This window comes from Anomalospiza imberbis, chromosome Z, assembly GCF_031753505.1.
Source record: "Anomalospiza imberbis isolate Cuckoo-Finch-1a 21T00152 chromosome Z, ASM3175350v1, whole genome shotgun sequence".
In the NCBI taxonomy this organism is placed as follows: Eukaryota; Metazoa; Chordata; class Aves; order Passeriformes; family Viduidae; genus Anomalospiza; species Anomalospiza imberbis.
Genome location: NC_089721.1, coordinates 25,245,597 through 25,268,916, shown reverse-complemented (window position 1 = coordinate 25,268,916; position 23,320 = coordinate 25,245,597). Strand labels below are relative to the sequence as shown.

The 23,320-nt window shown below is 37.4% G+C and overlaps 1 protein-coding gene across 5 annotated transcripts in view; it reads left to right on the top strand.

Moving 5' to 3' along the window:
* AOPEP (aminopeptidase O (putative)) overlaps positions 1 to 23,320 on the top strand; it is a 194,324-nt gene that overhangs the window by 144,801 nt on the left and 26,203 nt on the right. For all 5 annotated transcript variants that reach the window (XR_010994526.1, XM_068176670.1, XM_068176667.1 and 2 more), the window contains one exon: positions 22,643 to 22,759. Coding sequence is in view for 4 of the 5 variants with exons in the window: in XM_068176670.1 (XP_068032771.1) it covers positions 22,643 to 22,759 (117 nt within the window). In the remaining variant the exon portion in view is untranslated. The remainder of the gene's footprint in view (positions 1 to 22,642; positions 22,760 to 23,320) is intronic.

Below are 23,320 nucleotides of genomic sequence, written 5' to 3'. Positions count from 1 at the left end.
TTCCTTTGATTGTGTCTATGTTTTGGTCTGACCACAAACACTGCATTTACAGTCATGGCCACAGGAATGATCTGAAAGATTATGTGATTGTCATGAGATTAAATGACTCACTGAGATTTGCAGTGAATGAATTCGGGATCTCTTGCTTGCAAATAAAGTTATTTCTCTGAAAATACAGTTAAAAGCATACAGAATACGACACTTTTACCTAGTTGCATAAATTTGTTTAGCTGTATTGACTGGAAATCAGGAACTCTTTGGGATCACACTGGAAAGTGCTATAGCATACCTCTGTAAAAACAGCATCCAGTTCTGTCTTGTTGAACATGTTTTTGTGTTAGTAATATTACCTACACCAAGACAATGTTCTCTTTCCTTGCTAAAAGGAAAAATGCACTACTTCCAGGAAGGCATAGGTTAAAAAGATACCTGGATATCTTCATTCCTGTGTAATAAGCAGAGGAAGTAATTTTAGTTCTTGCCACTTGCAAGAAGTATTTTCCATGAATGAATATATTCTCTGATTTTTCAGACATTAGGTAATAGTATCTTTTCCTGTTTGTTTTGGGGGGTTAAACTGTAATTTACAGGAATATGTCAGTTTCTACTGAAACTTTAATTTTTTATTTCTAGGAGTACAGCCAGCTTCATCTTACAGTATTTCCTGAGCTGTGTGTAAATTTTTGTTTTAAAGAGAAAGCTGTGAAGAACATGGGAGCAGGGAGTGGGGGTCAGGAGTGTGTATGTGGTGGCATTGCTTTGTATTCATAGATAGCAGTTTGTGAGTTTAAATGAAACATCAGCCATGAGAACTTTGATGTCTAGAAACAGCGAGCAATTCAACTCAGTATGGTGACTATGGTGAGGGTACTTGGGCATTCCCCATGGCTGTTTTTCTCAATGTGATGGAAACATCTAGTTGTTTTTTCTTGAAAAGAGAGTGCTAACAATGCACTAGCAATACCATGATTTTTTGCATAAGAGCAAAGCATCTCTTTGTATCCTGCTAGTAGACTGTTTGTGGGTTATCTCGAGATACCTGCCCTCATGTGTATAGCAGATACGGCATGCAAAAAGGAACAGACGTGACCCTCTGAACTGAGTTATTAATCTATTTAGACATCCCTCAATCAGTGATTTTGACTATCTTAATTCATTGTTTAAATTGGATGTCAGTATTTACCTTCCTTTTCGAAAAGAATAGTGGAAGTCCTAGAATTAGGAAATTAAACAGAGTCACATGTCTTGATTTTCTAGTTGTCCTAAGGGAGTCCTCCATGTAATTATGGAACAGCTGAAGGGAAGAAGGGCCTTTATTCCGGAACTGTTCTGAAAGTCTCTGAAAAACATTGTGAGAATTCAGTTTGTGCCTCATAGATTATCTATTTTGACATTTTTGATTATAGTTTCTGTCCTGCCTGTTGTTACTCACAAAATGAAGTCTATGCTCAAGAGGAATTACCAACTACTGCTTTTAAAATTTAAAGTAGTCCTGGACTGCGAGTTCATAGAATCATAATAGTAATAAGCATATATTAATTATTAGTATATTTATTGTGACTGCTATTAAATGTAGAACTTGAAAGCAGACAATAGTGGGAAAACACATCAGACTTCTCAGTGTTGGGGTGCATTAATGGCAGAGTCTCCTCAGTGTGGGGAATACACCAGCTATTTTCTCACAGATAGTAATTTGGCACACATGAGGATCTGAATTCTTCCACTTTTCAGTTTCTAGGCAAATTACACAAGTCTAAAAACTGAATGTAATTGGATAACAGTATAATAGTACAAATTCCTTGTGCAATTCCTAAGCTAAGGCAAACAGATTTTCAGCATACCCTAGCTGTGTAGCAAATGTGGCTGTAGAGCTAGGAGTTGTAGTTGTGAGCTACTGGATACTTCATCTTTCTGTAGGAATACTGTTCAGGAACAGCTAAATTAATTTAAGCTTCCTGAGTAGAAACAAAATCATGCACAAATCAGATTAGTACGAGCCTGCAATGAGAGTTCCTATTGCGAATGTCTGTTGCAGATAGATCTTAAATCACCGCTTCAAAGAGAGTTTTTTTTCAAAAGTGGTATTTATCTCCTTGAATAGCATCATACTGAGAAAGCTGCAGTCTGAAGGATTGTGTCCAGGGAACAGATGCATCATGGACAGGAGTGGTGCCGACTTCTATCTGGTACACTCATCCATAAGGACCACCTACAGGGAGGGAGGGTGTAATTCAATTTCCACACTCATTCAATCCCATGTCTTTCAACGTTGATAGTTATAAGGGCAGCTTTTGCCCTATGGATGGCTTTTCCAGTAGGGGCTGAACCAAGGAAATAAGCTAATTTAACCTAGCTATAGTTTTGTTGGTTGCTTTTGTTTTGGTGTTGTCTTTCTTCAGAAAGAAACTATAAATAGTTAAGCCTCTCTCTCCTATTTGGTAAATCTTTTTTTGCATACAGTATCATATGCCAAAAATACATTTATCCTTTTACAAAGCTGTAAGTAAATAGAATAGACACTGTGAACATATTTCCTTTAACTCAGAAGCGAAGATTGAAACGGTTTACAGGGGGCTCATCTGTCTGTCTGCATTTGCTCCTAATTCCAATCAGGAATACTACAAAAAGTGGAGAAGATGCCATTTTGCTTGTATGCTGTACAAGCAAAAATATTGGAGATATGGCTATATGAAGGTGTCAGGACTGGCCTCAAATTGTGTGTATAAATAAAAACCTCTAATTTTCCTCATGCAACAACTTAGTGTAACAGTATGTTACATTTTGGGTAGAGCTGAGACGTAATTTTTAAGCCTTTCAAAGTTCCTATTTTCACAGTTTCCTTGTGCAAATCTTGATGTTTCCAGTTGCTGAAGTAAAGGCTTAGCATTTGTCTACTTACCTTCATGGCCACAAATAATTTCTATAAAGCATTTAGAGACATCTAAAGTCAATTTACTAGAACAAGTTTTTTTGGCAGATCTCCAGTGATCAAAACATATGTCAGAAAATGCTTTGATAATACATGCTTCTTATGCACTAGTAACATGCTTTCTTGGTTTAGATTCCATAGCAGCTTCCTGCTGGTTTCTAAAAACCTTCCGTGTTGCAGTTGGAAAATATAATTACTGAATTTCATCACTTTATTGGCATGTAGGTTACATAATTTTGTGCTGCTCTGCACATATATAATATTTTGAAACCTCTTTATTCCTATATATAAAATTAGTTTGACCCATACCAGTATACTTGGTATTGCCGAATAAGAATTGACACAGTGTGCAGATGTCATCAATAATAAAATCCTTGAACAAGGCGTTTGGTAGCGTTTAATGTGTTGACTTCAACCTCTGCCAAATTTGAGCAAGTCTGTTCCCTGCAGCACTATGCTTTATGTTATGCTCTTTAATGTCTTCGTGTTTCAGCATTGTACTGAAAGTTTAAAGTTAATCAAAGAATATAAAATGTCAAAATAAATTTAAATTGTCACGGTGTGTGTATTTTAAAATGATTACTCAGCAGGTGCTGTGTGCTCCACCCTGCAATCCTTGCAGATGAGTTTCACTGAAATCCATGAGAGTTTTGTCTCAACAAGTTCTGCTGCTAAAATCGAGTTTGTTACATCTGAAATCCTTAACATATAAATCTAGCGCAAAGCAAGGCAGTTGCAGCTCAGATTCCCTAGTTTCTAAAAACTGTGAACAAGTCTGGTTTAGATAGTCCACACAGCGTAACAAAAAAATAAAGTTGCTGTTAATGTTCACAACAAAAACTTTTTTGATGTTAATATTGTCAGAAATAACTTGTCACCTATTTTTTATTATTTCTTTTTCTTTAACTGTGTTGTTACAGTATGGTTCTGTGATGTCCTCTTCTGAAGTTTTAGCCTGAAGTCAGTTTAGTCAGATCTGTTCTGTCAGAACTCATCAGCTGTTGGAAGTATCCGTTCAATATACTTTGTTTAAAATTCTGTATTGCTTGTTCTTAAAGTGTTTGTATGGATTTACAGTTTTCCCAGTAACAGCATAGCATTGCATGTACACCTGTCAGAAAAGTAGTGCAAAATTATATTAGCATTTTACATCGGTTCTTGCTAGTTTGATCTGCAAAACCCAGTTTGTTTGCAAGTTGTGATGAAGCTGAAAATATGCAAAAAAAAAAAAAAGTACTTTTTAGACAGCTGAACAGTAATTTCTCTTGTTACTCCATTCAAGGAGTAATAAAAATCTATATTTAAAAATGTGCTGCATAGGAGTTCTTCTGTGTATTTGTTGATTTGTATAATTGGGGAAATTTGATTTATAGTTAGATTCACTATAGCATTATTTCCGGAGTAGCAGTGTATTAGGAACAGCAACTAATTTTAAATACATGGCAAATCTCTCTTATGCTGAATTAAAGTGTCTGTGATGTTTACCCAATGTGTTTTTGAAGTGCCACATTATATAATTTAATTATGAAATTGTATGGGTAAGCTAATATAGCTGGAAAATTAGCATTAGAGTTAATGTAGAAAAATGCAGAGATTTGATTTGAGCATGCAGTCTCCATGCTTGACTTTCTTACTAGCATTGTTTTTCTTCTTACTTTTTATGGAGCAGTAAATGCATTTCAGTGAAGTGTACTTCTGCCATTTGTAATACGGTAAACACACCTTTGAGCATTGTTGAAATAAAAGCTAATTGTGGTCTAATGAATGCTTTTGTCTAAGAAATAGAAATATGGGGTTATTTCATAGTAATTACCAAAATTTTACTTTTGTTTACAGACAGTTATTATTTTTTATTTTCTTTTTATTAAAGCTGATAAATTAAAATATAATAGAAAATGAATACCAGCAAAATGGAGTTTGACAAAATCATTTTGTAGGTGTTAGGTGGTATCATGTTCTGCCTTGAATTCTGCATTTTTCTGTATTACAGCTTTGAATTACAAGCAATTTAAGTTGTTTCAACCACAAACAACAAAAATTTAATTGTACTGATTCCCAGTTCCCAGGGATATTTGTCTGTCTCTCTTACATAAACAACACCCCCGAAAGCCTTTAGACAAAGCTCAGGAGAGTAGCACAGAAGGAGTGTAGAACTGGCTTTTGAGCACAAAGTAGAAGTATTTTCTGCAGTGAGGTGCCACCGGCATGTGTGGCTCCCACTTGCCACTGTGGGAGGTGGTCTTGTGTGTGCACACACGGCCTCTTCACGGCTCCAGTTTGCTTTCTGAATTTTGTAGCACAAGTCTTTGTTCCTATCCTCTCCCTCTACAAATCCTAGGTTTCAATTGGGCAAAGTATGTTCGTTTTCCGTTTTTTTTTTTAAAGCCTCAGTTTTATATAAAAATATGTAAGGTACTCCCCTGCTGTGACACCCTGCCAGATTTTGTGGTTTTACAACCCAGTTTCCTGGGGAGAGTTTTAAAAAGAATTATTACTGGTTTTTTGGGGGTTTTTTGTTTGTTTTTGGTTTTGTTTTTGTTTCCCCTGCCTCTTCCCTGTTGCTGTGTGAGTAATTTAAAAACACAACAAAACAAAAACTGACTGGAGGAACTGACTGTCTGGAGGAAACAGTGAGATGTCAAACATTAAGTAAACTTTCCAAAAACAGAGGAAAATCCAGTCACCAAAACCAAAGGAAAACATCCCAACCAAGCAACCCAATGTCTATATAATAAATAAATAAAGAAAAAATTTAATAAAAGAAAAGTACGTTAGTGTAATGGGCCTCACATTTTTCTCTTATGAATAACCTACAATGCATTCTTTAAAAGACAGACAATATTTTATTTAAACAGTAGCTGGTATAAGTGGAAAGGGGGAGAGGCATTCAACAAACAACTGGCTAAAAGCTACCTAAAAGTATGTTTTCCCATGATTTTGAGGTCTCAACAGCCTAACTTCCTTTCTATCCTTTGCATTTTACATACCCAAAATCTAGATTAAACTAATCTGTCCTTCTGTTTACTGCTGTAGTTTAGAGCTGTGTTGTGATACACAGTACATGTGTGTATCACCACAGTAGCATGGGTCTACAGAGAGAGCACTTACTGGTGGAACTGCAAACCTGAGCTTTAAATGTAATGGATATGCTCCACCCTTGCAATTACGTCTTGCTCTTGGTGATCATATATGCTATTTATATAAATGGCAGTGCCATATACATTGAGAGGCCCTTAAATTGGTTTCCTTCCTGTGAGCAGCAAGGGTTGTCGTTTGCAAAGTTGCTAAGCATAAATCAGTTATTTTCAATGTTCAGGCCAATAAGCTCTAATTGGCTTGGCAATACAAATTTAGCCATGTAAACGCTGAAAACACTAGTCAAGACAGTTTGGGTTTTGTCTTGTCTCCTGCTGCACCACTACCCCTCTCCCCTGCCCCTCCCTCCTCTGCCCCTCCTCTACTTTTCAAGTCAGTTCAAAGTGTATGGTCAAAGATCCTAAGGGGACAGAAAAAAGGGAAAACAAGTTTTCCAGAGAAAAAGTCCTAAGCACTGTATGGAACTTAAGCAACTTTGTGAAAAAAATTGCTTTCTGTTAATATAACAATGTATGTTGTCACCTTCCTGTTCTTCCTCTTGAGACACATCTCAGATTCAGATCCCTATTTTGCTCAATGCAGATACATTCAAAACTAATCAGTATTGTAAACACTGTTCTTATTGGGGCAAACTATTTTTTGACTACAAAGGGTAATACAGAAAGGCAGTATGTACTGGAAAGGCTGCTTATTTATGCTGGCTTTATTAATGATACAGACCTGATAAAATTGCTGCATTTGTTTCTTCCAGCCAGACTGCCTTTGAGCTGGGCTTGGTGTTGTGAAATCACAGATAGCAGCAATTGCCATTTACTGTAAGCATGTAAATTATATAACATTCATAATTAGCAGAAACTACAGATGCAACAGACTATTTCCTTTCAGGTGCACTAGCACCTGAAATTAAGAGTCCTTCTGCAAATGGACACACTTATCTTGTTATAGAAAGCAAGAGGGTAACATTTCTTCTTTTGGTCTTGACTTTTAAAAACACAAATATATTCAGAGGCAGATAAAAAAGTGGTTTACTTTTACATTGTTATTGTCCCTGGAACTACAAGATTTGTCAAAACTAGTTTTGTGTTGTTTAATGCCAAAATTAAAATTTCTAATTAATGTGGTTATTAGATGAGAGATAATACTCCCAGAAGAGCATTGAATAAAAACAGCTACAGTATGCAAAGGGAATAGGGAAAAAAAGAAGTGGAATATGATCACCAAGAGCAAGATGTAATTGCAAGGGTGGAGCATATCCAAGACTGGTTTGTGATTGGATTTAGATTAAGAAGAAGAGCTTGTGTATTTAGTATGAGAGAAGACAAATATTAAAGGCACCACAGCACAGCTGTAATCAGCTTAAAGGACTTTGTGCTCTTGCTAACAGAGTGGAACTGAAATTGCATTTGCAGTAAGTATGCTCTCATCTTTTGGCCTTTTTAGAGTAACCGTGTATTTCTTTTGTCACGTGCTTTACCAATTCTTGGAGTAACTCAGCTGTTATGGGTTACAACACTCATTTTGAGTATCAGTGAAAAATTCCTTTCGTGCCGCCTTCTTGCCTCTATTGTCCATCTGCAATTAGAAGTTGATAACAAGTTGGATTTATCATTAATCACTTGTTTCAGGTGTGTGTTTATGAAAGAACGTCACTGTCTGTTGCAGAGTTCAATGACAATATTAAAACTCAGCTGAGAGTGTTTACCTGTCAGTGCCACACTGAGCATTTACAGCACAGCTGGTAGCTCTTTGGTGACTTTAGGGGTATATGAAATACCAACTTCTTTAAGAAAACGTTACAAGGGGAAAAATATTTCTAATACTCATGTAATCAGCTTGCTATGCCTGATTGGATTTTTTTCAAGGTAAATTTTGTTTTTAATGGTGAAATCTGTGATAGTTTAACATGCTTTTCTTTCTTTAAAGTGGATCTTTCTGGAATTTATTAAGAGATAATTGACAAAATGAAGACATACTGATTCATAGTTAAGCTAATTGTGAGCAGCAATTCTCCCTTGTAAAAATCAATGGAGAAATAACCATGAAGAGAAACATATTTTGGCATACAGTGTCTGCTTTGCTTAGGCCTCTACAATGTATGCACTCTGGCTAGGAGGTGTTTAATTTGCAGAGGTGCTGAGTGTGCCTGGTTCCCAGCTTTCTGGAACTTACAGCTATGTATCCATCTGGAAGTCGGTGTGGCAGAGGCTTCCCAGGCTGGAGTCTGTGGTGCACAGAAACTGCAGCGTATTGTTGAAGCTGAGATGTCTGTGTTTGAAAATGCCAGAGTAGTAAAAAGCATTAAATTTCCTAGTTGTTTATTTTAGTGTATTTTCAGGCTGGGCTGGCTAAAGTTTTATACAAATTAATGACTTATTTAGGTTCTGCTGAGAATAAGCCGCTTTTAACAGAAATTCGTCTAAAGTCTCTATAGTATGTTTTGAGCTAGATTGAAAAAACAATAACTGTACTATCACTGCAAAATTCTACAGGTTTTTTTTTTTGGGTTTTTTGGTGGTTTTTTTTTTGTTTTGTTTTGGTTTTTTTTTTTTTTTCAATTCATTTATTAAGCCCTTTAATGTCATTGTAAGAGGGTCAAAAATACATAAAGTAGTGAGCAAGAATAGGCTGCTTCTTTCTGTGGAGGTACTCATGCACATCAAGTTAATTACACCTGAGTGTTTGCAGCATTGTGACATAAACTGTGATTGTTATGGGGTATTATTGGTGTAGGTGATGATGTAGCTGGGATTTTGAGGCATATTCAGGGGATTATGTTAAAGCATGGGGGAAAAAAACCCACAGCAAGCTAAATCTCTACTGCCTAATTTGAAAGAAAAGGGAAAAGTGGTATTGGTTTGGGTTTTTTTTTAAGACAGAACTATGAAGGGTTAATTTTGCCAGGGGAAAGTATTCCTTAATCATAGCTGTTTGCTCTATATTGTCATAGCTTCCCTAATTTCACAGACTTGCAAATGTCATTAGACTTAAAGTAAGCAACTGTCACGTTTTCATGTGTTAAAAATACAAGTTCAGTGATAAGACATTTATCTTAAATCAATAAGACACCTTGAAAATTTTATCTGGAGAAATAATAATAAAAATAGTATTTTTACAATCTTTTATAAACTGAGAACTTTAATGCCAAGTTTCTCGCTGGAGGGAAATTTTTATAGTGAAGTTATAAACACCTGAGTACTGCAGTTTATAATGGAAACTTAAGGTCTATTTTGGCTGCAGCAGCACACATGTTTCTAAAATGAAAGAGACTGACTTATCTAGAAGAAAAGAGCTGAGAGAGTAGCTGCTTGCTTTGCTTCTTAAGAACAAGACCCATACTAAACATATTTTGCTTGTACAGTGGAATAGGTTGCCTTTCAGTATTCAAAAACATTCATTACTTGCATTAAATTACTTTTAAATTATTATTATCCAGCCATTTCTTAAATTAGTCGTGGGATTGCACTGTTTAAAACTTTTATGTGAATAACTTTATGCTGTCACTGTGCGTAGCACTGCAGGTTCTCGCTAAAGCAAACTTTCAGTCAACTATTTCCACAGTAGATAAGATTATGAATTACTGTCGAAGTACTGCACTTAGTGGTTATCCAGCCATTTGTACTATAAATAATACTCTGCTGCTGTACAGTTGGCCCACTGCTCCCTGGCATTATCTGCTTGATTATTTTCACTTTTCTGTGTAAATTCAATGATGAAGTGCTGGTCTTACTCTCCTTCCTAGAAAAAATAATCCCGTGAAGCTAATGGGAACTCTCCTTCCATAAGAAACATGTAATGAGCCCATAGGTCAGCAAATTGTCTAGGTATCCTTCTTGACAGTCAGTATTCTTTCTGGCTCCTCCTTTCCTGAGGTAGAAGTGAAATAGCATGCAGCCTTGGAAATAAGTAAGTAAATGCTCTTTGGTGGAGGATAGGCTCCCCTGCTGTCAATAGCAGTGATTGTCTCAAATATGCCTGTTTACCAGGAAGTCCTGCTGCAGTCCATCCTGGTTCCTTCAGGTCCATGTACAAGGGCTTAAGCAGGGCATAAAGTATCTGGAGTGGAACCCAGAAATGCACAGGTCAGGATATGGAGTGCTCTCTGCTTAACACGTGTTAGGTCCTTTTGCTGAGGGGAAAAGTAATATTGAAAGGAATGGCAGTAAGCTGAACAGTTTCTTTGCACATTTATAGGATAAAAATTAACAGTTGAATTAATTAAATTTAGTCTGGGGGTTTTAGTTAAGGATTTATTTTAATTTTTTTTGCAACAACTGCTTTTACCATTGCTTTCTCAGTCATTTGTATAGCATTGGAAATGTTCAAGTATCTTTAAAAAATGAAGGTTGAAGTAAATTATTGATGGAAAATATGGTAAAAAATCTCTGCATTTGAAAATGCAGAACCTATCATGCTCTTTGTTTTCAGCATGAAAACTTGTCTTTGTGCCTTCTGGAAATCAAGTTGTAGGTACCTCACTTTTATGTTAAATGATTTTCTAGTACTCTGCATAAACCTAATGGATGGAGGGCATGAAATCAAGTTATTTTAAGCAATTCACTGAATGAACCTTACAGATGCATAAAAAACAACCAAACCAAAAAACAAAAAAAAAAATCTGGAAACACCACCACCACTGTTTGGAGACAGGTAAAAAAATGTTAAATTATTATGTAAGTGTATCTTTATATACTTACATGCATATACCAGTATTCCAAATGAGCATAAAAAGTTTCATGCAATTAATATGTTTAAAGCCTCTAGTTTTACCTCGTCTGTGAGACTGAATTTATAAGGGGGTTTATGCCTTGAATGTCATATTTTTATTCTTACCCCTTTATCAGCTTAGTAGTTACTTAGTATGTCTAAAATATTTTTTGTTCCTGTCATGTTTTCATAAAACCAAGACACATTTCTATAATCACAAGAAAGTACTAATTGTGGGGATTTTTTAAAAAGAGAGCTGTTCAGAAGCTAGTGCTTTGATGCAATTCTGTTAAATTGAATAGAGTTCCCACACAAAGCTGTATTTATGAATCAAAAACCAAGTCCATTGTCAAGATTGAAAAGTCATTATTAATGTTGTGTCAATATGTGAAACTACTGGTTTGTACATGATATTAAATAGCTCCTGATTGTTTTTAATGATTCACCTGTCATCCTAGACATTACAGAAAGTCTCATCTGAAAAACATGAACAGAGTATAGCACTTAACCACATTTTAAACTCATTTTATCGATAATTACTTCTGAGAACATTAGTATTTCAACTAACTTTTTGGGTTTGGTTTGATTTTTTTTAAGAAGTTCTGTTCCTGCACATGCTAATGGCATGCAAATGCTGTCTCAAGCCACTAAATTTCTTGCACTTCTTTAAGCTAAAAAAATCCATAAGTCACACTGCTGTTTGGAAAAGTTCATGTCCAGCACATTTGAGCTTGGATTATTTCTATACTTAGTTTTAATGCTCCTATATAGGAAAAATACAGATTTTGAAATACAGATTTTGAAAGAGAGAATTTGGCAGTGACATCCTTGCTAGTAAGTATAGTATCTTTTTTAAATAGCACTGTGTATAATAATGATGTTGTGCAACACTTGTTCTCATATCTTTTAAGGGCTTGATATTGGGTTTTTTTTCCTAGTGTTAATTGTCTTTTGCAACAGTTTAAATTAAAACCTTATTCGTATTTTTAAAATCAGGAATAAAAAGTAGTGGGATACACTTGTTCTGTTCGATATCACACTCATCACAATAGGATTTGAGTAGCCTTCAGAAAAGTATTGAGCAATGAACTTTTCTCATGTATGTCATTGTCTTATCCTCTGCTCCTGGAGAGAGCTGTATGCAGTGAAGCATTTTGTTCCAGAAAGCATTTTTTGGGAGGTAGAAGTGGTGGCTTTTTTTTTTTTCCTTTAAGTACATCTTGCTATGTATTTGTAGTAGAGCAGGCAAAACTGAGAAACCTGGCGTACATCTGGAGTGAGAGGTGGTGACGCTTGTGACCAGCCTTAGGTGACAGTGCAAATTTTGGGACAACTAATTTAAAAGATTAGGTGCCTTTCGAAGAAGCTGGTGTGCTTTGAGCAGAAAATTGTGGAGCAGAGAAAGTGCCTGGTTATCACCTGTGATCTTTGGGCAGCAGTCAGCAGTAGCTGCCTCACAGAGTCATCAGTGTAGTCTGCAGTGGCTGATTTCATGGGTTTGTGGTGGGAAACACAAAAAACCCTTGAAAACCAGGTAACCATACGGTAATGGTGTTGCTAGTCATGGTGCAGTGTTCAGTGCCAGTTATCTTCTCAAGTGCCAAAGGCTTCCTTTTGGGATGATGAGGCAATTGGGCTGAGAAGTGATAGCAGCTGTGATGACTTTCCACTCTTTCCAGAGTGAAAGAGTTCTTTCAGACAACTGGATAGTTTTAGTCATGGCCATTGTGAGACCTTAGTTAAAAGAAGAATTCTAGAAGCTGATGGCAGTGAATTGGCATCTTTGATCAATGGGGACAGTTTAATGACTGCAAATTCTATATACTGCTTTTCTAGGTTCCCAGCAGCACCTATCCTTAGGTTTAGACTGTTAAAACTACACATGTTTTAAAGTTGTCTGTGATTAAGACTTTCTTGGTGGTATGTGTGTATTTCTGGAGCTGGAGTTCACTCAGTGTGGTCAATTGCATTCTCAAGAGATGAAAAAAAACTCCAAGATCAACACCCAAAACAACAACCAACCAGCAAACAACAAAACTACTGTAAAAGAAAAAGGGATCAAATGGATGTGGTGTGTTGAAAAATTGTTGTGAGTATGCACAGGCTGTGTTGGACACACAATCCACCAGAGCCAGATTTAAGATCTGAAGAAAATATGGGTCTGGAAAGGCAGTTTATCTACAAATGTTAAAAGACACATGACATAATTAAATATGAAAGTCCTCATCACCTGTTGTTCTGAAATAAAAAAGAGTAGAAAAGAAAATAAATTCTTGTGGATTCCAGTAGTAAAGCATTAAGAGATGGAAGTGCAGATTCCCATCTGTGCTTTAACAGTTTTGTCCATGAAGGCTTGTGACATTGTTAATGCTTTATGATGAATCTCAGACAGCCCTCCCTGAAGTGGTGGTGTATCCTGTAGCTCCAGCATGAGCTGAGTGGAATTGATAAAACTTCCTTCAGCGCAGCCATGCTAGTGAAAGCTTTGAAGACAAAAGTTATTTTCTCTCTCCTTGTTCAGGTTCTTTCTCTGAATTCCAGCTGTAGTAGGTACTAGATCTAGTACCTTTGTACTTGATTTACCAGAAAGGTAAACAAGCTGAGATTTCCCCAAGACCTGACCACACTATAAGAGAGTTGGAAAACCTGTAGTGAATTCCTTAAAGATAACAATCCTAGCTGAACTCTGGGCATTGACTGAGTCTTGCACTGGTAGGTATAGGCAGAACAAATTTCTGTGCCAGAAGTGGCCAAATGTGTACCAAACTTTCAAGCTGGCCATTGCTCAGATCTATTGTAAGAATATTTCATACTGGAGAGGTCTCTTAATTTCCTGTGTTAGTTTCCATAGATAGGATTTTTCATTTTCAGTAGTGGGTGGTGAGGTTACTTGCCCAGTAATTTGCAATTTATCAAAGCATAGAAAAATTTGTTCATTTTCTTAGGCTCTCGGGTTTTTGTCTTTTTTCTTCTCGTGCTTAGAATGAGAAGAATAAAGGTAATCTGTTTGGATGCTGAGGGTGTTCTCACTGACAATTGTGGCTCATATTCCATCATTATGCTTCTTCAGCTCTTCATTTTTCAGAGTCTGCTGTAGTCTGTCACTTTCTTTTAATGTCTCAGAGGCCACATGATAACCAGTTGGTTTCAGAGGATCTAGATATTGGTCATTCAAGGTGAGGTGGTTTGTACTGCCACTGATCAGCTCAAGCACGAGATTTGGAGCAGTTAAGACCTACCCTTGTTTTGGGTGGACAGATTAAGAGGCAGATACTTGCACTTCAGCATCTGCCACAATGTGTGCATGAAATCTTCCCACCAATTGCAAAGACTTGGTTGTCTTTTCTACGAATCCTCTAATAGGTAATAGTCATAGAATCTGGGAAATAAAACAAATGGTCTTCTTGGCTTTGTTCTTTGCAGTTAGATGAATAGTTCACTGAACCTGAAGTGTGTCTGCTGGGTATGCTGTTTGATGAGAAAAGGTGGTCTTAACACCATCTGCTTACAGCTGGCGAGCACTAACCACAGGACTGATATTCTGATAATCCCTCTGCACTGCTGGGGACTCCTGAGATTGAGTGAAGGGATGACTGAAAATCTTGCTGTTGCCAGCTTCAACTTTGGTTTGTGTCACAGTAACGCTGTCTGTGAAGTATGTCTTGAGATGTGTAATTTGGTTTTCTGTGTCCATTTACTCTTGGTGTGGCCATTTCATCTGAAAGCAGGAGCAGCACATCCTGGAAGCATGATAGTAACTGGCAGAGCTGGTAATCTGCATAGAATAGAGAATGTGTAGCCTATTATGCTTGAAAGGGAATTACTATGCTTGAGGGTAAAGTTACAGTGAAATGTTTCTTTGAGAAAGCTACAGTTGAGAAAAGCACTGCATAACCTGACTGAACCTGTAGTGGAAGCCACCTGTTTTTCGTTTTGCTGGCTCAGCAATATGTTAGATCATAAAGGTTTAATAATTTTTTACATTTCACTGCATTTATGTTAGATAGCAGATGTTGAATTTCTTTGTAAGTGGATCTTCTCTCCATTAAGTAAGTTATGGGAAAATACTTCATACTAAAGCCTAAGAAAATGTTCCAGTTTATGGACTGGTAGCACTGGCTGGCCTTCTAAAAATATTACTGGTAATGTGTAACCAGAATATCGGACACAGAATGTAAAACAGTGATTTGTGTCCTTCATTCAGCAGTGTTTTCATATTTGTGGCCAGAATAAATCAAACCTTTGTGTTTTAGTAGGTATCAGCCTTAAAATTATTCCTGACACAGCTTATCTGCTTTTTAAAAAAAGCCTTAATTTTGATGATATAAGGAGGGAAGTAACTGGGAATAAAATGCCAGTGCAATTGTTTATTAAATAAATTGGTCTGTGTCATTTTTATGTTCTTACTAGTAAAAAGTAGGTGATGCTAGATATAAATGTCCCAGAAAAAGCATTTTGAAGTATAACACAAGTGAAATGCTGATAAACTTGTTAGAATTATTACTTTTTGAAATAAGGCTTTTTGAAGCAAAGGTCATAGGAATATATTTTTCGTCATAATTACCAGGTACAATCCTGGTTTGTGTTTTTAAAATGGTTGTGTTCAAAAATGAATTGCTGAGCATAGAAAGAGCCATCTGAACAGATACAGAAAACAGAAAAATCTCTTCCCACTTCGCACACAGTGGGAAGAGATATCATACAAGTGCAGTTCGTGAGTAGATAAAAATGTGTTACAGACTGAGATATTTTGCTTTTAAATATAGTGAGGACTAGTTATCTTTCATAAACATTGAAAGGGGAGCTGACTTTTCATCAACAGACAAGTCAAACAAACTGGCCTAAATGAAGTTGAGCAGAACTGTTTTTTTCACTATGTGCTTGTGAAATTTTGTAAGCCTCTGGCAAAGATGGACTTTATTTTGCAACCAGTTCAAAGCATATGTCAATTGCAGAATAGTTTTTTCCCCTGCATATTAATCAAACAGCAGACTAGTTTTTTCAGAGTTAAACTCTTTTCACTAGTCTATTGCCCTACACTAGTTAACATCTGTAAGTGTGAACATTTTTTATTGAATTCATAGGCTACTTATTATGAATACATTTTAGCTCTTGAAGGGGGGTGGGGGGGAACGTGCCTTGTTTACATTTAATAGAAGTCACTGTGCTGATCAGTATCTGAAGAATATTGAGGTAAACAATGACAACATCTGGTTAAAACCATGGTTGAGTAAACAGTGCTTTTTTGAATTTTTAAGCTACCAATTTCCTTAACAGTTTGAGGAGTGAGGTGATTTGTTCCACAAAAGTCTTTATTTAGTTGCAGCCTGCAGAAAAGAGCATTCAAGGCAGTGGGGGGAGTGTTCATAAAATTAGATTCATTCAGGGATTTGTTTGACCATGTGAAGTAAAAGTTGCAGAGATGGCCTGGACCTATAAATCGTATCTCCTGGACTAGCAGCATTGCTTTCTTGACTACAGTTTATGAGGAAATTGAGCAGGCTGCACAAGGTTGAGTCAGTCTCTCTGGAGGTATTTAAAAAAACATGTAGACTTGGTGCATAGGGACATAGTTTAATGGTCAACATGGCAATGCTGGATTAGTGGTTGATCTCAGTGATATTACAGGTCTTTTCCAACCTAAATGATTCTGTGATCAATTTTTTTCTGAAGGGAACCATTCACAACTGAACTATGGAGTGGAGGTTTTTCCCTTTCTTTCCTAAGAGGGGAGTGGGAAGGAATTTGGTTTGACTTGGGAAAATTTTGTAAATATATAAATGAAAATACATTTTGTGTTTTTGGGGACAGGACACAAGATTATCTTCCACCAAGTACAGGAGAAATATACTGTGCCTTAAAAACTTTAAACATTTATGTGTAATTTTCAAAGGTCATATTGCTTTAATTCTCAATAAGGCCTTGTTTTTCTTGTATTTCAGCCAGCATTTTCCAGTGCACAGTAGTGATTTTTTTATCCTTTTTCCCCCTGTTTTTTGCACAGTGTAAACAGTTCCTTGCTGTGGTTACACAGACAAATATAGCAGAGAATCCTTTTCTCAGAGAAGATTCTCCCTGTGCATTTTTTAACCATTTTTGGGAAGAATTGATCTATTTGTGCATGCGAGAGAGGGAGGTAGTGGCTGTAAATTGAAGTGACATCATATATATTACTCCCATTGATCCACTTTTAGACTAGAGCCAGGATAAAAGGAAATGGCATCAGGGAGGAAGTATGCTCATTTAGGCACAGATCCCAGTGTGATAATGGAGTAATAATAGAAATCTCGCCACTGTCAATTGGTTGCTGCATTAGTCTGAGGCAGATTTCCCCTCCAAGGAGGCTTTCAATGACTTCATTCAAGTGCAGGCAGGAGCAAATGGGATATTCAACATACCAGCTGTACAACTTTAGTGGTTTGTGTCCTGGCAGAGGGGTGCAGTGCAAGGGTTGGTGCTGTGGATATTCAAGTAGGTATATATCTGTGTCACATTTCATGGCTGAAAGGTCAGTAGTCAAATGTTTCAGTGGCAATTTTTTTCCTAGTATAAAGGGTGAATCTGGCATTTATTGTGTTTGTTAATGTAGGAATTGAGAAATACGCTCTTTCGTGTGGGTGGTCTTCTGGGATGTGAGATCGATGACCTCTATAGCTGCTATACCAGATCTCTGAAGAGGAAAGATTTGTTTTCTTTGTGCTTTTTACAGGTTATGGATTGTACTTTGAAAAATCATAGTTTTGTTCAAAGATTATTTGTAAAAAACCTTTCAAACCTACTAATCTTTTTAAGTATAAGAGTGTTAAGTATAAAACTATAAGAATATTAAATACTCTTGTTACACAGTATAATGGCTTAAGTGTTTTGTGCACTAATATGAATAAAATACAAATTATGCTTTTCTTACTTCCAAGAGACTTAGTATACAGTGACTATCAGATATATTTTAATTTTTTAAATGTTATCTTTATTTCTTTCATCTTGCATTTTTCAAATATAGAGCCAGTTTTCATATTCCCTATCCTTTATAGTTTGTTTTAAGGGTAATAGCCTCTTTACTCAAACTTTAAAGCTACTACATCAGGTAACTTAGGGGAAGCAGGAACAAATGGCTGTTTAGTGGCAGAACAAACTGAACTCCTTCAGAAGGCTGAAGAGTTGGAGGAGAGGTTTTACAGTCTTAAGGGCAAGATAATATATACAGTGCAGGGATACAGCTTTATAGAGGGGATGGTGTTTAATTACATGGGACATGACAGAAAACCTGTAGTGTGCTTCATCACAATGTATTAATTTATTTCCTCTTTGTAGTGTCCATAGTCACAGCTGGCGGGGGGGAGCAGCCCTGATAAAAGTAGTATGATTTCCATGCAGCAGGCATAAGTTGGGACAGGAACTATCTACTTTATAGTATAAATAGATGCCGTTGCAGCAGTCATTGACGTAATGAAAACTATTTCTTGATCCTTGCCACATTTCCTGATTGAAGCGATTTGCTTTCATAATTGCATATATTTGAACATTTTGATTGAGCATTTTCTATTCTAGTTCAGAGTATGAGTGGGTTATTTTTATTTTATTTTATGAGGAACACTGACATTTTGCATTTACAGTATTATGATTTTTTTCTGAATGTTTCCAGCCTGAAGGCACAACTTGAGAGTGTGACGATTATCCTGCTGTAACTTGCTGTATCTGTGTTGTGTACTTTTCTATGGGTGTTAGATAGTAAATATGCATTCACAGAATATGAGTTGTTGTAAAGGAAGGTGGTTATACAGTGCTTGAAAAGAAATTTGCATTTAGGTCTCTACAGTATTTATGTTTAGATAGCACTTAAGGCAAGGGCCTCTTTTTATTAAGCATGAGGCAAAAAAATTGAAAATTGACAACATGCACCCCAATTTTCCTGGTATGAAAGATGGAAAGTAACAGGTGGGCAGGACAAATAAGGATGGTGGTGGGAAAACAAAAAAACAATGAGAGTGGGGTTTCTGAGAGAAAACTCAAGTGCAATTTTGGAAGCTTATTTATAACCATTAAAAGACTGCTTTGGTGAGAATGATATTGTTGTATCATATTGTTGTGTGTGGGGAAAAGAAAATGTCTGCACCCCTGACTGAATTTTGTAGTAGCTGGTGTCATGAAACTCTGGTTGCAATTTTCTGTCTCTTGGCCTAAGTCAGGGTTTTTAAGGAGAGTCTCTTTTATTGAAAGGAAAGGGTAAAAGTGTAGATGGGAACGTTCCTCCTTTTGTGTTAGAAACAAGTCGGAAAACAAACTAGCTGTGCCCACTAGTGCCTCTGTGGGAAGAGGTCTGCCAGCATTCCCCTGCCAGCGCCCCGCCCTTTCTGCCGGTGTTCGCTCACTCCTGCCTTGGACTGTAACTAATCCCTGAGCTAGAAACTGATATGTAAGGTATCATCTTGGGCAGCTGGAATGTGGGAAAATAAGAGAAGCCATGGTCTTATTCATAGAATCATAGAAGATGCTGAGTTGGAAGGGGCCCACAAGGATCATGGAGTCCAACTCCTAGCCTTGTACAAGACACTTCAATAATCACACCATATGCCTGATAGCATTGTCCAAACACTTTGTGAACTCTTGGTTTTGTTTATTTGTTTGTTTTATTGGGGTTTTGTTTTACTGACTCTCAAGAGTGTAACTGGTAGTTCTGAAAAAACTTCAGCCATGATGAAGCACTAGACAGACGTAAATTAAGGGCATGGCTGCTGCTCTGCTGTTGCTCTTTTTTTGGCTTCAGTGAGATTCTGTAATGTTACCTTTAAACAATAGCTTTCTGTGGGTGAATCTGTGTAGCAGTTATACTGCAGATGTATTATAAAATACTCAGCTGTTCTGTATCTACTTATTCAAGCAACTGTTCCATAGCTTCTGCAAATTAAGTATTGTTCTTCTGTCTTTTTCGTTAGCAGTGAAAACTGTCTAAATCAGAAGTTGCTTTTTTTTGTGTGGTGTTCTGCAACATTTCGTATTTTATTAGTGTTCAGAATTAATTCAGTTTCCAAGTAGAGTCACTTCCCAGAAGCTTTTCCTGGTTTATTTTTTAACTTGTCTCACTAACCCCCTGGCAGCTGCTGTTGGACTCCATAAAAAGCCTTTAAACTGCCATTTTAGTAGTTGTCCTGAAATAAAATATTCAATATTTTTAAATACCTGGCCGCTTTTAACAATACCATGTGTTGTGGTTTGACATGGAAGTGATTTTTTCAGGAAGTTGGGTCAAACCAATCAGTGGTCATGTTTAGATATTGGCACCTGGAGTGACCACTGAAGATAGGGATACGCCTCTGAGAACACAGGGGGTTAAAAGCAAGAACTCCCAAGACCTCGCTCTCTTTGGTTCCGGTCAGGGTGCTGTGCAGACCTCCCCTGCCCAGCCATGGGCTGGGTGGGGGAGGGGAAGCCATGTGGCCTGGTCAAGGTGAGCTGAGGGGTAGAAGTACTTGAACCGAGCCAGCTCCTGTGGACGGAAGGGTGGAGAGAAGCGGAGATGTCTTGATCATCCCCCACCCCGGGGGAGAGACAGAGTCCGGACGGCACCTGTAACTTTGCCGGTGCGGAGGAGAAGGAGTGGGGGGGGAAGGTGCCCAGCCTTGGCCTTGGGAGTCGGCTGCTGGGCAGATATATCAGCCGTCCAGGGAGTCTGAACTGTTAACCCTTTCCTGAGAAATGAAGGCTTTGTAAAATATTACTCCTCCTTGATTTGAAGTACAAGAGAGACAGTCTGGGATCCGAGATGATGGAAGAAGAAATTCTTGAGTTGGAAGGAGATGACGGAGTGGCTTGTGGCTGGACTTTTCTTGTTAGCCATAGACTGAACCAAATTCTCCTGACAGAAGCTGCACTTGGGTGGGGGGGGGGGGTGCGTTGGAGTGCCAAGAGACTTGTTTCAGTGATTACCAGCAGAGTAGAGAGAACAGAGGAGAGTTGAAGAAGGTGGGGAGAAACCCTCTGTCTTCGAGGAAGAAGAAGAGGAGAAGAAGACCTCTGTTCTTGGACCCTCAGCCCCAGGGGAAAATGGGGGGGACTGTAGTCCCGAGATGAGAAACTGAACTGTTGTCTCTTTTGAAGGACTGAGTATTGATTATCTGAAGGGTGGCAACTTGATCAGGATCCCGGGTGGTGTCTCACTGTTGAGTTTGTTTAGAAATTAGGTGGGAGGAAGACGGGTGTTTTGGAAGGTCTTCATCCAGGATTTAGTGTTTATAGTTTTTATAGTAGTAGTAGTTTAATAAAGTTCTTTTCCTTGTTATTAAGCTTGGGCCTGCTCTGTTCCTGATCACATCTCACAGCAATTATTTAGAAAAGTACATTTTCATGGGGGCGCTGGCATCGCGCCAGTGTCAAACCATGACACCATGTGATTAGCAGGCTTTGGTATTACTTACAAAATGTTCCACTAAGAGCTAGTAAGATATGAGGTATTTTCAGTCTTCAGGAGTACAATTTTACCAATAAAAAATTGGAAAGAAATCAAAATGCAAAGAAATCAAAGCATTATCATAATAGAGATGCCCTTCCCTTTTTATTCTTATTTAGGTAGTAATCAGTCTAAAAGGGAAGAAAATGTCATGTTGCTAAATTAGTTATTAATGTAGGTATTTTACAGAGTAAGACTTACCAGAAGATCCTGGGTATCTTCATGGACTTGCTGTCCAAGATCAGGAGTCCAGTCTTGTTCAGTCCACATAAACAGCCCTGGATGTGGGATGTGTTGTTGGAAGAGGCATTTCCTATAGCTGACTTAATTTTATCCCTGCTTAGCACATTGACGCGGCAAAGCAGACATGGGCAGGCAGCGAGGTGGGAACAGAAAATCACCATATGTGGTGAAAACTGGAAGTACTGTCAAAAGGCTGTCTTTTTTCATTAGTCTGTCTCAAGAACATTAGAAGTGAGTAGGATTGGTTTCTTTTTGTATGTAAAAGCTTTACTGGCATTCTTTTCCCTTTCCCCTTCCTCCCCTGGTGCCATGCAATGATGAATAGTGGGGAGAGTTTTGGGGCATATAACAAACTTCTGACTGATCACCTTGGAGCCTGAATTTCCAAGAGATGTTTCCTGGCAGCTGATACAATTTGTCTCTGAGCTCTGTTTGAATTATTTATTTGTTCATGCAATAAGCCTATTAAACAGAGCACTTAAGCACTGGCTACAACAGACTTCTTGTGCTTTTTTTTTTTTTTTTTTAAGTTACATTAGGTTCCAGTTCAAAATGATACGTTCTGGAGTCAAGAACCTAACAGAAACTACTGAATATATATCCATGTGTAGATGCTGTACCATGTGTGCCACAAATACAACATTCATGCATATTTCCCATGAAAGGATGGATGGTTTGTGACTCATTGCACTAAAATATACCTCAGAATGTCTTTTTACAACAATTGTTTGGTGGGTCACTTATTTGTATTGTGTTTCTTTGTTCACTGTAAACATATCAAGTAAATGCTTGTATATCAGATAAAAACACCACTCTAAAAAATGATATATTCATATGCCTTATTGATTCCTCAAATTATACACTGTAAATTATTCTCTTTTCAAACCCAAACAAAATAGAATTATTTATTTTATACATTTCATAAAAATCTTGCTTATTAAGCCACGATTATATTTCAGTAAGATATACATGTTTTAGATCTGACCTAACCATAGCAATGGAAACTATGGAAAATGAGTCCTAATTGTGCCCCAGCACAGTCTTTCAGAACACAGACACATAAACCCTGAGGCTTTTCAGAAACTAGCTAGAGGTCAAAGTTGTATTTGAAGTACATGCTGGAAGTACACAGGTTATCACAATCTTGTCCTCTTTGGTTTCTTTCCATTTACATTGCTCAGCCAGTAGAGATCTTCATTCGCACATGGCATTTATTTTTCTTTTAGCTTCTCCCTGATCAGCTGGTCTTACTTCTGGAGTTCCTTTTGGAGGAGAAGACATTGTGTCCTAGAATACTACAGTGCTTAGAGAGAACATACCAGCTCCGGGAGCAAGATGCTGAGGTAAGTCACGTAAAAACAAAATCTCTCTGATGTACGCCACTGTTGTTGTTGACTAGGAATGACAGTGTTCCACTAGGAACCAGGCTTACTGCAATTATTTTTTTTTCATGTCTGAATCTGAAATTGGATGATCTTAACTCCAGTATTGTTGCATCTTCATGTGCCATAATGACTCAGTATTTCTGTCTTTTGTGTAGGCAGGTTCAAGTGTGTTTTGCGTACTGTGGTAGTAAAGTACAGCGCATCCCAGATGTTCAAACTATTTTACATGTACCTGAGGCAGCACATTTGTTTAAGTGTTAAATTTTTCACTATGTTTTTCTGTGTAGTGGAGCCAAATTTGTTTTTGTTGTGATAGTGTCTCCAAATGTAATCATGTCTGTTATACTCTAAAATTATTTTTCCCCATTCTCGGCTCATATTGTTCCTCTTTGCATGCTCAAAGTCTCACTCAGGATTTAGGAAAGTTAGCTTTCCAGAGAGACTATAGTGTTTTCTGGTTTGAGGCCTTAATTTAATATTTTTTGCAGTTGCTTCTACTAAGTGCCAGTGACATTAATA